This window comes from Panthera onca, chromosome C1 (genome assembly GCF_046562875.1).
Source record: "Panthera onca isolate mPanOnc1 chromosome C1, mPanOnc1 haplotype 2, whole genome shotgun sequence".
NCBI lineage: Eukaryota > Metazoa > Chordata > Mammalia > Carnivora > Felidae > Panthera > Panthera onca.
The window spans coordinates 38,248,704-38,261,406 of record NC_138346.1 but is presented as its reverse complement, the minus strand read 5'-3'; the positions used below and the strand labels follow the sequence as shown (position 1 = coordinate 38,261,406).

Here is a 12,703-nt window from a genome sequence, read left to right as displayed (position 1 = left end):
GGGTTCCTAAACTATCTGATTTTCCAGATTAAAGCTTCACTTCTGTTCCCCACCCAACCCTTCTCCTATTTCAGTAAAATCTATGAAGAGGTGAGAGGAGGGGGACCATATACAGTACAAATCTTCGTTACTGGTGCTGAAAACTTAAAAACAAAGCAGGAATTCCCCATCATGAGAGCATATTTGGAATCCTAAAACTGAAGTTATGGATTGTCCTTCAATCCATAGATGGCATAGTCTGATAGTGGTTTATAAAAACTAAAAAGTCTTATTAGACAAGAAAACAAAGTACTAGTGAAGCATTAGACTTGTACACCACAGTCTGTAAAGAGCCTCACTAAATGAGGAGCCCTGAGGGTAAATAGTTGAGAATGAGGTTTTTCTTAAGCTGATGTTCCCATTTTAAGATACAAATATCACAGGGACTCATGCAAAACTACTTCAGGTAGAAGGTAAACCTGTTAGAAAAATTGTGAGAGTACATTCATTGCCATTAGAATTATAGTGGGAGAGGCACCTGATTTTACAAATCCTTTGTAAGATTTCCTTGCCATGGCTAGTCTAACCTAACCCTGAAGTATGATTTCAGAACTGTGTTCATTCCTAAATCCAATAATTTTCTTGGCACCTCCCTTATTTGTGGGCCTCCCGACATCTTAAACTGCAGCAGCGAGGAGAGTCTTAGAGGCAGTCATGGGTGTTTTCACTGCCCTCTTTCCTTTTCCCTGCAGACTATGGGAAACTACAAAGTAAGGGCGCTGCAACAAATAAATTGCAAGGAAAAAGAAACATGGAGGAGGAACATAAAGATTTAAGACTAATCCCTGTATGGGATTCATCCGGAACTTAAACAAACTGTAAAAAAAAAAGTTTTATAAGGCAATAAATAAAACAAAAATATATTTTGTTATATTAATTTTAGGTGCAAAAATGGTATTTTTTTAAAAGTCTTTACATTTTAAGGGTGCCTGGGTGGCTCAGTCAGGCGAGCATCAGACTTCTGATTTTGGCTCGGGTCATGATCTCACTGTTCATGGGATTGGGCCCCCTCCCCACAAGTCGGGCTGTATGCTGCCAGCACTCAGGCACACACGCTCATTTGCACACTCTCAAAAAAATAAATAAGCATTAAAAATAAAGTTGTTAAATTTTTTTTTTTTTAGTTTATTTTGAGAATGAGACAGCCTGTGTGAGTGGGGGAGGGGCGGAGAGCGGGAGAGAGAATCTCAGGTAGGCTCCAAGCTGTCAGTGCAAAGTGGGGGGGGGGGGGGGGGGGCGGGGCTGGGCAGTGCTCAATCCCACAAACCAAACCGTGACATCCTGACCTGAACTGAAATCAAGAGTCAGGCGCTCAACCACCCAGGCGCCCCCAAAGTCCTTACATTTTAGAGAAACACACTGAAAAATGTATGGATAAAACAATTATGTCTGGGATTTGCCTCAAAATAATGGGAAGGGTGGTAGAGACCAGAATACAGGTTAAACAAAAGTGGACTCATGTTTATAACTGTTGAAGCTAGGTGATGGGTGCAACATGTGGATTTGTTTCATTGTTCTATTTCTGTATATGTTTGCAGTTTTCAATAAAAAGTTTAAAAATTTTAAGCGTGTTTTTCTGAAGTTTTTCTTTTTCCTCATTTTTGGTTCTTCTTTCTTCTAGCCCCTTGAAACCAAGGCTTGTGATCCCATGAAACAGAAAAATAAAAACTCTCTCTTCATTGAAATGGAATCCTTTGCTGGATGTAAACAGATTTTTTTTTTTTTTAGCTTTTCTATGTAATATGTTCAACCTTAAAAGTCCAACTCTTCTCCACCTTGTCATTTCTTTTCTTTTCTGGCTTTATTTATTTTGCTGATTATAATGTAAAATCTTAACAAATGTTAAGATATAAACATACATTTCAAAACTAAATTTGTTCCAATGATCTACAGAAAATAAATATCATTATTCAAGTGAAACTCCCCTCTTTTTGGAGGGGATTTCTGGATCTTAAGCAGGCTTTCAACTATCAACAAACAAATCCTTCCCTAAAAGACATATAAATTAACTGTGTATTAATGAATAAATTTGTGAGCCAGCTCACTTGGTATCAATTCATTTTTTTTTTAATTTTTTTTTTAACGTTTATTTATTTTTGAGACAGAAAGAGACAGAGCATGAACAGGGGAGGGGCAGAGACAGAGGGAGACACAGAATCTGAAACAGGCTCCAGGCTCTGAGCTGTCAGCACAGAGCCCGATGCGGGGCTCAAACTCACGAACCGTGAGATCATGACCTGAGCCGAAGTCGGCCGCTTAACGGACTGAACCACCCAGGTGCCCCTCAATTCATTTAAAATTGATTTCCACTTTGCATTTTCTTAAAAATCACATTACTGTTATAATAAAAAAAAAAGTGATGTTAAAGTTGCAAACATTTTTGACATAAATACATCAAATGTTTTATCTGGGAGTTGACTTTGACTATTGTTCAAGGAGTAATGCAGAACTAGGGGTCTTTTTAAAGAGAGTCAACATCTAGCCCACTGTTTATAATCTAACCTAAGCCCTAATTATCTAGCCTACTGTTTATAATCTAAACTAAGACCTAAATATCAAACTCAGAGATAAACCACCACTGGTCACATCTGATACAACTGTTTAACTGCTCCCCACCAATTCTCTCTACTGGTTTCCCCTTCTATGCCTTTTTTCCATGCCCCAGATTATTGCTAAATCTGGCACGTAGCACTTTCTACTGCTTGCGGTGTCTTTTTTTTTTTTTTTGAATAGTTATTTATTTATCGGAAGGTGGGGGGTAGGGCATAGAGATAGGGAGAAAGAGTGAATCTGTGCTGTCAGTGGAGAGCCTGACATGGGACTTGATCTCACAAGCTGTGAGATCATGACCTAAGCAGAAATCAAGAGTTGGATGCTTAACCAACTAAGCCACACAGGTGCCCCAGATGTGTCTTTTTATTCCTCATTTTTAATTTGGATGATTTGCAATATTCTAGTCACTGTTCATTATGTTACAGACATACAGCCTTTGGATGTTACTGACACATTAGTCTGGTCCATAAATGTTACCTATTCTCCCAAAAAGCAGAAACAAGTAGTGAGCAAGGATTTATCACATGTGACACCTCTAAAAGAGATCCAGAAAACACCAAGTATATTCTGTATCACAGCTTTCAGTCTTTTCCTTAAACAAACCCCAAACAAGAAAACGCATTATAGTGACAAATTATTTTACTGAACACTAGAGACATCAATTCCTAAATGACTAATTCCTAATTAGCATTACTTATATCAATTCTTAAATGATTATACAGAAAAAAAATCTTTTTCAAAGTCTTTAAGCAATTTGTTTTCATTTTTATTTTTACTAGCAACATTCATACTGGAAGTCTACAAACCCAAAACTATTCTGAACACAGAAAAATAAAAATCTCAGTAAATGAAAAGTAAGATGACCATTCTGGACATTCTGAATACAAAAATTTAGGAGGGAAAAAACTCACCTCTGAGATGTCCCCCAAAAATCCACTTAAGGGACAGTGACAAAACAAGCCAATATGTGAGATTTTAGGATAATCTACTTTCCCCTTTCTGAGGGAACAGATTGTTTGCCAAAGTTAATATAGGAACTGCTGGATAGCAACATTATGCACATTAATTAACTGTATACCCTTGACACAACATGCAGGAAGGTCCAAAAGATTTTATTGATTTGAACAAGTCCAGCTCTTTTTATAGAAAATGCAAGCCACCAGGATAAAAAACAATCAGGTTGCTTAAAAAGGATGTTAAGGGCTGACCCTAATAGAAATATTCAAAAGGAATACCACAGCAAGAAAAAAAAAAAGTTACCAGTTTGGCTCAATGATGGGAACTAATAGCTGTGTGAAAAGAACCACACAGGAAAGAACCTACTTCAGCTCGAATACAGTACCACTGAGCCCGGGTGGCTCAGTCGGTTAAGCGTCCACCGATTGATTTCAGTTCAGGTAATGATTTTGTGGTTCATGAGTTCAAGCCCAATGCTGGGCTCTGCGCAAGCAGTACGGGAGCCTGCTTGAGAGTCTCTCTCTCTGTCCCTCCCCTGATCAAGCTATCTCTCAAAATAAACTTTATCTTTTTTTAACGTTTTATTTATTTTTGAGACAGGGAGAGACAGAGCATGAACAGGGGAGGGTCAGAGAGAGGGAGACACAGAATCTGAAACAGGCTCCAGGCTCTGAGCTGTCAGCACAGAGCCTGACGCGGGGCTCGAACTCACGGACCTCGAGATCATGACCTGTGCCGAAGTCGGCCGCTTAACCGACTGAGCCACCCAGGCACCCCTCAAAATAAACTTTACAAAGAAAAAAGAATACAATTTTATTTAACTCACCAAATTCAAGTAAAAAAACTGATGCAGCCATTACTTTAAAAATAAATTACAGGGGCACCTGGGTGGCTCAGTCGGTTAAGAGTCCCACTTCGGTTCCAGTCATGATCTCACAGTTCATAGGTTCGAGCCCTGCGTTGGGCTCTTTGCTGACCACTCAGAGCCTGGAGCCTGCTTCAAATTCTGTGTCTCCATCTCTGCCCCTCCCCTGCTCACACTCTGCCTCTCTCAAAAATAAACATTAAAAATATCTTTTTTAATAAACAATAAATAAATTATAACTTACAATAAAATAAGGTTTTTACCAGCAACATTGAGGGATAAAAAGGTTAGAGTATCTATATAAAAAAGCAACATGATGATGGACAATTCTAAAACAAGTACTCTGCACATTTTTAAAAATTACCCCACTGAGGCTCAAAGTCAAGTTCTTCTATCAACTACTTCACTAGCCTAAGAATTGTTGCTCTTACTGTCATTCCTCACACTGCAACCAATGACTTTCTTGAAGTGCAGAAATAACTTGTTACCTGGGAGAAGGAGGAGGCACTACTGTAGTCACTGGAAAGCCACGTCAAACCTAGATCAGTGTTTAAAGCCTTCTTGAATTTGATGCTTACCTGACATTTTTTCCTTTCAGCCCAGAAAATTTCTAATATGTTACTAAGTCTTCCCACCTACCTCAGCCAAACAGATGCATCCAAACCTACTCAATCAAAGGTCAGTTTAAGTAACCCCTTTCTGTGAAACTTTTAATATTTCCAGCATAATCTCTCAATAAATGTTAATATTCAGTACCCATTAGGCACTAGATATGGGGATACGAAGGTACATTTCCTATACACAACAATCAAAGTAGAAGAAAAAAATCTTAACCCAATATTCTAATATTTATAAAGTGCTACAGTAGCACCAAAATGAAAACAAAAACAAAAGCCCCACCAAGAATTCTGCTCCAGATTATCAGAGATGACTTATCAAGGGAAAAGAGATGCACGATAAAGAACTACGGTTGTCAAGGTAAATTCATAAGGGAGTAAGAAACTATGTAAATATTGTATTTCCAGTAAACATTTATCATCTTCAGTGTCATACAGTGATGGAAAATGTCTTGTACACAGTGCTCTCATGTTACCTGAACACTCCCATACTTTCTTTACAGCATCAGTTATTTCATATTCACAGCACAGTCCCATATAAAATGACAAAAATTTGGCCAATTTCAATCTTCTGCAGATCAAAGCTTTTAACTGGGTTTCAAAAAATGCAGGAAAACTGATCAGAATTTTCATTTTCCTGTCTAAAAGTATCTTATGATAAGGATACCAAAAAACAAAGCCACAAAATGCCCCAAATGAACAACCTACTCCTGAAGGAACAAGAATAGCACCATCTTTACATTTTCTAATTATTTTGCAAAAAGTATGTCTGAGTTAGTTTAAAGAAAAAGTGCCTAAAAACACTTCTGAGTTAAAACAGTGTATAAATCCTAAATACCTACCATCAATAAGAGGAATATTTAAAGTCATTGCCAATTGATTAGCATGTTTTAGAAGTTGCAGAAAGCTGGACTTCGGTTCTGGTGGGTAACAACTATTTGATGTCATTCACGCTCTGGTCCCAACCAACCTTTCCAGATCCATGGACATTTTTCCCTCCTTGAACCCTCTTTCCCTGCCACAGTCCACTACTCAAACAAACTTTCATGTCTCCCTGCCTCCTAACAAGATGTCTCTCACACTCAAATGTCCTCCCCTAATTTAAAACGCACTTTTTTACACCAGGGACACGTCACCTCCTCTATGAAACAGTCCTAAGCATAAATTAATCACTCCATTACCCAGGATCCCAGAACATGTTGCTTGTATTTCTATTTAAGCATTCATTTGCCTCATAAAAGATGAAAACATACACACATCTGTTTCCCTACTAGACTGTAAAACTTTTGACGGCCTTAGTCTTGGTTACTCCACTATACTGAGCCAGGCACTTGGAAACGACGAGTGAAATAACTGATTCTCTTGGAAGCCTCGTGTTTGATAAACACTTCAGATTCCACGTTAGAAACCAAGAAATGCAGTCCCAAATTCCCACGCCTCATCTTTTCTGAAGTGACCCTATTACCTGCCATTTCTGGATATTCCCTAAAGGACTCCAGCCTATTCTCAACATTTTCCTAGCTTTATATTCTCCATCTTTCATAAAATGATCAACTACCTCGAAAGCTTTGGCCATTAATATAAATGTGCCTTTCCCGCTTCCACCAATAATCCAGTCTCCAAAGAAAAAGACCAATATACCACAAATATTCCCAAATCACTTCGTACAAAAAACCCAAAGTATCTTTGACGCCTGAAGACACACAAATTAGCCAAAGTTAAGAGTAATGGTTAGGTTAAATTCGATTTGGGGGCCGCCCAAAAAGCGGCTGCCGTATTTCAGTGCTCTCCAGACTCATTTGCACAAACGGCCAATAGTTCTGAGAGGCGAGGGAGACTTTTTGCTTTCACGCCCGTTTCCCCGATCCCTTGCCCTGGACTACTCCTTAGCGATCCGTTTAAATGCGGCCTTCTGGTCAGAAAACAGAAGCAACTCTGAAGGAGCAAGACCCAAACACGGAACAAAGCGCCTGCCGGCTGTGTTTAAGTAGGACGCCATTACGTGGGGCAGTGGCCTGCGCCGCTTGTGCGAAGAAGACGACCAAGGCCCCCAAGCGCGGGCTCGGCACCCTACAAAAGAAACCACACGACGAGACAAAGCCTAGGAAAACTGACTCTTGGCTGGCTAGGCAGCAGAGAAGACACATAACTAGGGAAAGACGGCTTACCTTCGTGAGTCTTGGCGATCTTCGCCATTTTGTCCACTCGAACACACAGACGGAACTGGCGCTCCCAAGAACTTCCGCTCGCCGCCGCTGCCACGGAGAAAAATAGCTGGGGGATATTCTCTGCGCATGCGCCAAGCGGGAGCGCGCTCCGTTGGGCGACACGTGACAGAGTAGCCACCTAGATGGAACAGAGAGATGCATTGTGGGGGTGGGGGAGGAGCTAATGTTGGGCCGGAGGCGGTTTTCGTGGTGACCGAGAAAATGGTCTGGCGGCCCATAATGTCTTTAAGGGAGTAAATTTGCCCTGGAGGAAGGTGGATTACGCGAGAACAGTGTACAGTAAGAAACACTACGGATTTCATGGCTGGGAGAAACCTCAGACCTCCAATTTATTTTCTCCAAATAGACCGGAAGGTGTCTTGGTGCAAGACAAAAGCTTTCCTTAGCATCTGTCTCTCAGCTGTTGCAGTGGTTAGCTGTAGAAACAGTCCTATAAGCAGTCACATCCTACGTGCTGAAATTCAAGATTTTCCTTCAAAAAAATAAAATTACCATCTGGGTAGGAGTTTCATTTACAACATTGTATTTCCAAGCACTATTTACCTTACAAACAACCTAGTAAAGTAGACAAGTTGTTGCTAATCCCATTTAAGAAATAAGAGAAAAACTAGGGCGGGGATATATATAAATTGTGCAAGTCACACAGTTGCTAAATTACACAGCAAGAACTTTGCCACCCTAAAAGCCTTTTAACTTTATAGGTTCTTAGAAAACCACTGATCATCAGCATTAACACTGATGAAATGCCTCTCTTAATCCTAAATGTCATTCTGAAATCAGGAACTTTTAAAAGATCAGAATATGGCTTTTTCTTTTTCTTTTTTTGACAGCTCATAAAGGTTCTATTGTTGGTATTATATCGGTTTTTCACTCTTTGTGTAAAGGGTGATTATCTTAATTTAAATCCAAGTTAGTTAACATATAGTATAATAGTAATTTCAGGAACAGAATTTAGTAATTCATCACATATAACAAGTGTCATCCCAACAAGTGTCCTCCTTAATGCCCCTCATCCCTTTAGCCCATCCCCTCACCCAACACCCTGCCAGCAACCCTCAGTTTGTTCTCTGTATTTAAGAGTCTCTTACAGTTTGTTGACCTCTCTTTTTATATTATTTTTGATTCCCTTATGTTCTTCTGTTTTGTATCTTAAATTTCACATATGTGAAATGAAATGATGTATTTGTCTTTCTCTGACTTATTTCGCTTAGCATAATACACTCTAGTTCCATCCACATTGTTGCAAATGGCAAGACTTCTTTTTGATTGCCGAGTAATATTCCATTGTGTGTGTGTGTGTGTGTGTGTGTGTGTCCCATATCTTCTTTATTCATTCATCAGTCAATGGCTATTTGGACTTTTCCCATACTTTGGCTATTGTCGGTAGTGCTGCTATAAACATTGGGGGGCATGTGCCCCTTCAAATCAGCACTCCTATATCCTTTGGAAAAACACCTAGTAGTGCAATTGCTGATCAAAGGGTAGTTCTATTTTTAATTTTTTGAGGAACTTCCATACTGTTTTCCAGAGTGGCTGTACCAGTTTGCATTCCCATGAACAATGTAAGAGGGTTCCCCTTTCTCCACATCCTCACCAACATCTGTTGTTGCCTGAGTTGTTAATTTTATGGCTTTTTCTTTTTTATTTATTTATTTATTTATTTATTTATTTATTTATTTATTTATTTTACATTTATTCATTTTTGATAGAGACAGAGCACAAGTTGGGGAGGGGCAGAGAGAGAAGGAGACACAGAATCCGAAGCAGACTCCAGGCTCCAAGTTGTCAGCACAGAGTCCGATGCAGGGCTCAAACCCACAAACCGTGAGATCAGATCTGAGCCAAAGTTGGACGCTTAACTGACTGAGCCACCCAGCCACCCCTATGGCTGTCTTTTTCTATGCATCATTACACTAGCATAACTTTGAAGTGTCAATGCAAGCCTTGGACTTTAGAAATGAAAAGAACATAACTTAGAAGTGAAGTTGGTACAGGAAGCAGCCTAAGAAAACAGGTAAGGATTAAGGTTAGAGCCTTCACAAAGAAAACAGTTTACCTGGCTGTGTGATAAGACTCACAACACAAATACTTAGTAGAAACTTCAGTAACAAATCAGTGAAAAAAATCAATCTGATGAGATGAAATTTTCAATTTTTAATTGTTTTAATTTAGGTTATAGTTGGGGGAAGAAGGGGATGAGAGAAAACATGTAGATTATTATACAAATTATTAATAAACTCTAGTTCTTGGATTGGTAGAGGGCCCACAGATATTACTTACATGGTTTATAACCTAAACACAGATTATACTTTTATATATACAAAATAACATGTTTTAAAATAATTAAAGGAGGGGTGCCTGGATGGCTCAGTCAGTTAAGCGTCCCACTTCAGCTTAGGTCATGATCTTGTGGTTTGTGAGTTAGAGCCCTGCATGGGGCTCTGTGCTGATAGCTCAGAGCCTGGAGTCTGCTTCAGATTCTGTCTCTCTCTCTCTCTCTGCCCCTCTCCCGCTCATGCTCTGTCTCTCTCAAAAATAAAATTTAAAAAAGTTTTTTTTAATTTTAAATAATGAAAGGCAAAAAGAATGTGAAATAAGGAGTTACAGAAGGGTGTTATTATCCATCAATAATCAACAATCTAAAAAACATCCATGTTGACAAAAAGAATCACAAAAACATTGCATTTCTCGGCTCTACTTTATAAAAAAAGATGAATTTGTATACAGAAGGAAATTACTGTCCCGTAAAAATACATGCAAAGGAAATTCACTATAGTGTTAATAGTGGATGTTTATGAATGATGAAATTATGAATTATAAAAAAAATTTTTAGTATTTTCCAGATATTCTGCCAAAAACACATATTATTTTTATAAACACACACAAGGTACGTATCACATGTCCTTTGTCTTTCCAAGATAGAAGCTGCACCTGCTGGCCAGTTTGCATTATATGCGTATTTCTCTAGGTTCCTAGGTATTCGGTTACTTTTTAAAAAAAATTTTTTTTAATGTTTATTATCTCTGAGACAGACAGAGCATGAGTGGGGGAGGGGCAGAGAGAGAGGGAGACACAGAATCCAAAGCAGTCTCTAGGCTCTGAGCTGTCAGCACAGAACCCGACGTGGGGCTCGAACTCACAGACCGTGAGATCATGACCTAAGCCTAAGTTGGATGCTCAACTGACTGAGCCACCCAGGCGCCCCGGTATTCAGTTACTTTTGTAGGGCAAAGGCATATATAGGATAGTGAGACATGAGAAAATTTGCCAAAGTATCAAGGGAGATTCCCTTCTTTTAGTCTTCTTCTAAGGACTAATTACTCTTTAATAAAACAATGACTTGGACATTCAGACAATAAGTAACAGAGATTTTTCAATAAGCACTTTTTACTTTCCATTTTCAATATTAATACATAATACTCAGATATCACTTAAAATACATTTCCTGCCCTTTTCTGGTGAAGTTTTTTTCCAAAAGTTAGAAAAGGGATCTAGCTTTTATAATCTAAACAATTGACAGTGATGACATCCAATTAAAAGGAAAATCAATTTCTTTTCTAAGTATTTAAAAAAAATTTTAATGTTTATTTTTGAGAGAGAGACCACACACGCATGCACATACATATGGGGTAGGGGCAAGAGGGAGAAGGAGACAGAATCCAAAGCAGGCTCCTCGCTGTCAGCACAAAGCTGAACATGGGGCTCGAACCCACAACTGTGAGATCATGACCTGAGCCAAAGTCAGACAGTCAACCAACCGAGCCATCCAGGTGCCCCTATTCCTTTTCTTTTCAGGTAAGCTCTATACCTAATGTGGGGCTTGAACTTAAGACCCTGAGATCAAGAGTTGCATGCTCTACTGATTGAGCCAGCCAGGCACCCTCATTCCTTTTCTTATCAGGAGCACTTGGAGGCTGGCTTTTCTGAGTCTCAAAAAAAATACCGCAAAGCAACAAGCATACATATTTTTTCTGGACAAAAAACAAGATGTAACAGTTTTGCAGAATGTTAAATGCTAGATGTAATTTTCTCAAATTACCTTTGGGGATAAAACTATAAAGGCCTTGAAGTTCTATGCTATAGGAAAACCACTGACAGTTTATCCAGCCCATTTTTTCTGAGGTAAAAGAAGGACTTTCATGGATAAATGGCCCACAATCTTGATGTGCAGTGTTTCCTAGAAGTCTCCTATATCAAAGGAATATCAAACTCTACCTACTCCAAGCCAAAAATCCAAAAACTTCTATCTCCCTTTCAGTTATGCCTAAAATCCCAAAACTACCGAGTCTTATTTCTGAAATTTTAACGCATAACTCAGTTAAAAAAAAGATAACCGGGGCGCCTGGGTGCCTCAGTCGGTTAAGCGTCCGACTTCAGCTCAGGTCACGATCTCGCGGTCCGTGAGTTCGAGCCCCGCATCGGGCTCTGGGCTGATGGCTCAGAGCCTGGAGCCTGCTTCCGATTCTTTGTCTCCCTCTCTCTCTGCCCCTCCCCCATTCATGCTCTGTCTCTCTCTGTCTCAAAAATAAATAAACGTTAAAAAAAAAAAAAAAAGATAACCTTGAGACGATGTTCTAAATATGTCTGTCAATGTGCCTGTCATGTCTAGCTTCAACTTAACTGACCAAATTCTCTGCTCAGGGAAACAGCACTGGCTTGTTCTCCTGGAAGAGATAGGTACCTGGCCAGCTACCTAGAACCTGGCCTAGAATACAGGACATTCTACCCACAGAAAAAGAAGTTACTGGCTAGGCCAAGATTCCTTCTCTTGGAAATTTGAACTGGAAGTATGAAAGGAACTTGCTGGTTGCTATTGAAACAGAAAGAATCAAAGGAAAATGTCACTTGAATGACATAAGACTGAGGGATCATAAACTCCTGCTGCTCAAGTCCCCACAGCTACCCTAAATCCAGAACTATCTCCAGCTCCAACCTTCTAAAGGCCCATTCTTTAAATAATACTGATTTTCTTGAACTAGGGTAGATTTCTCTACCTTCCAGCTATACCAGGCCTCACTAGAATAGAAGCAGTATTTTCACATAATAGTGTGAATTCATTAATTAGTTTATTTTTCTAGTTAAAGGTCAACTGAGAGCTCTTTTTGATTCATAATGCTGAAATATCTAGTTACAGCACATATAAATCAAGTCTGAGGAGGTGTCCCAAACAGCTAAGGGATTGTGGCACAGAAGCATTAGGTGCCTGGAATGCTGTGATGTCTTCTAATATGTGAATTTGGCTAAGCTACAGTCCCTAATTATTCAAATAAATACCAATCTAAGGGGTTGCTATGAAGGCTTTTATAGATATGCTGAAAGTCCACAATAATTGACTTTAAGGAGACTGTCCTAGATAAGCTGGGTAGATCTAATTCAATCAGTTGAAAGGCCTTAACAGCAGAACTTAGGTTTCCCTGATGCAGAAGAAAATCTACCTGTGGATA

At 39.3% G+C, this 12,703-nt stretch overlaps 1 protein-coding gene across 4 annotated transcripts in view; it reads right to left on the bottom strand.

Annotated features, from left to right (window-relative positions):
* The window catches only part of SF3B1 (splicing factor 3b subunit 1), a 60,359-nt gene that overhangs the window by 32,974 nt on the left and 14,682 nt on the right, over positions 1 to 12,703 (bottom strand). For all 4 annotated transcript variants that reach the window (XM_078451038.2, XM_060622771.3, XM_078451037.2 and 1 more), the window contains exon 2: positions 7,200 to 7,377. In XM_078451038.2, coding sequence (XP_078307164.1) covers positions 7,200 to 7,227 — 28 coding nt within the window. In that variant the 5' untranslated portion in view covers positions 7,228 to 7,377. The remainder of the gene's footprint in view (positions 1 to 7,199; positions 7,378 to 12,703) is intronic.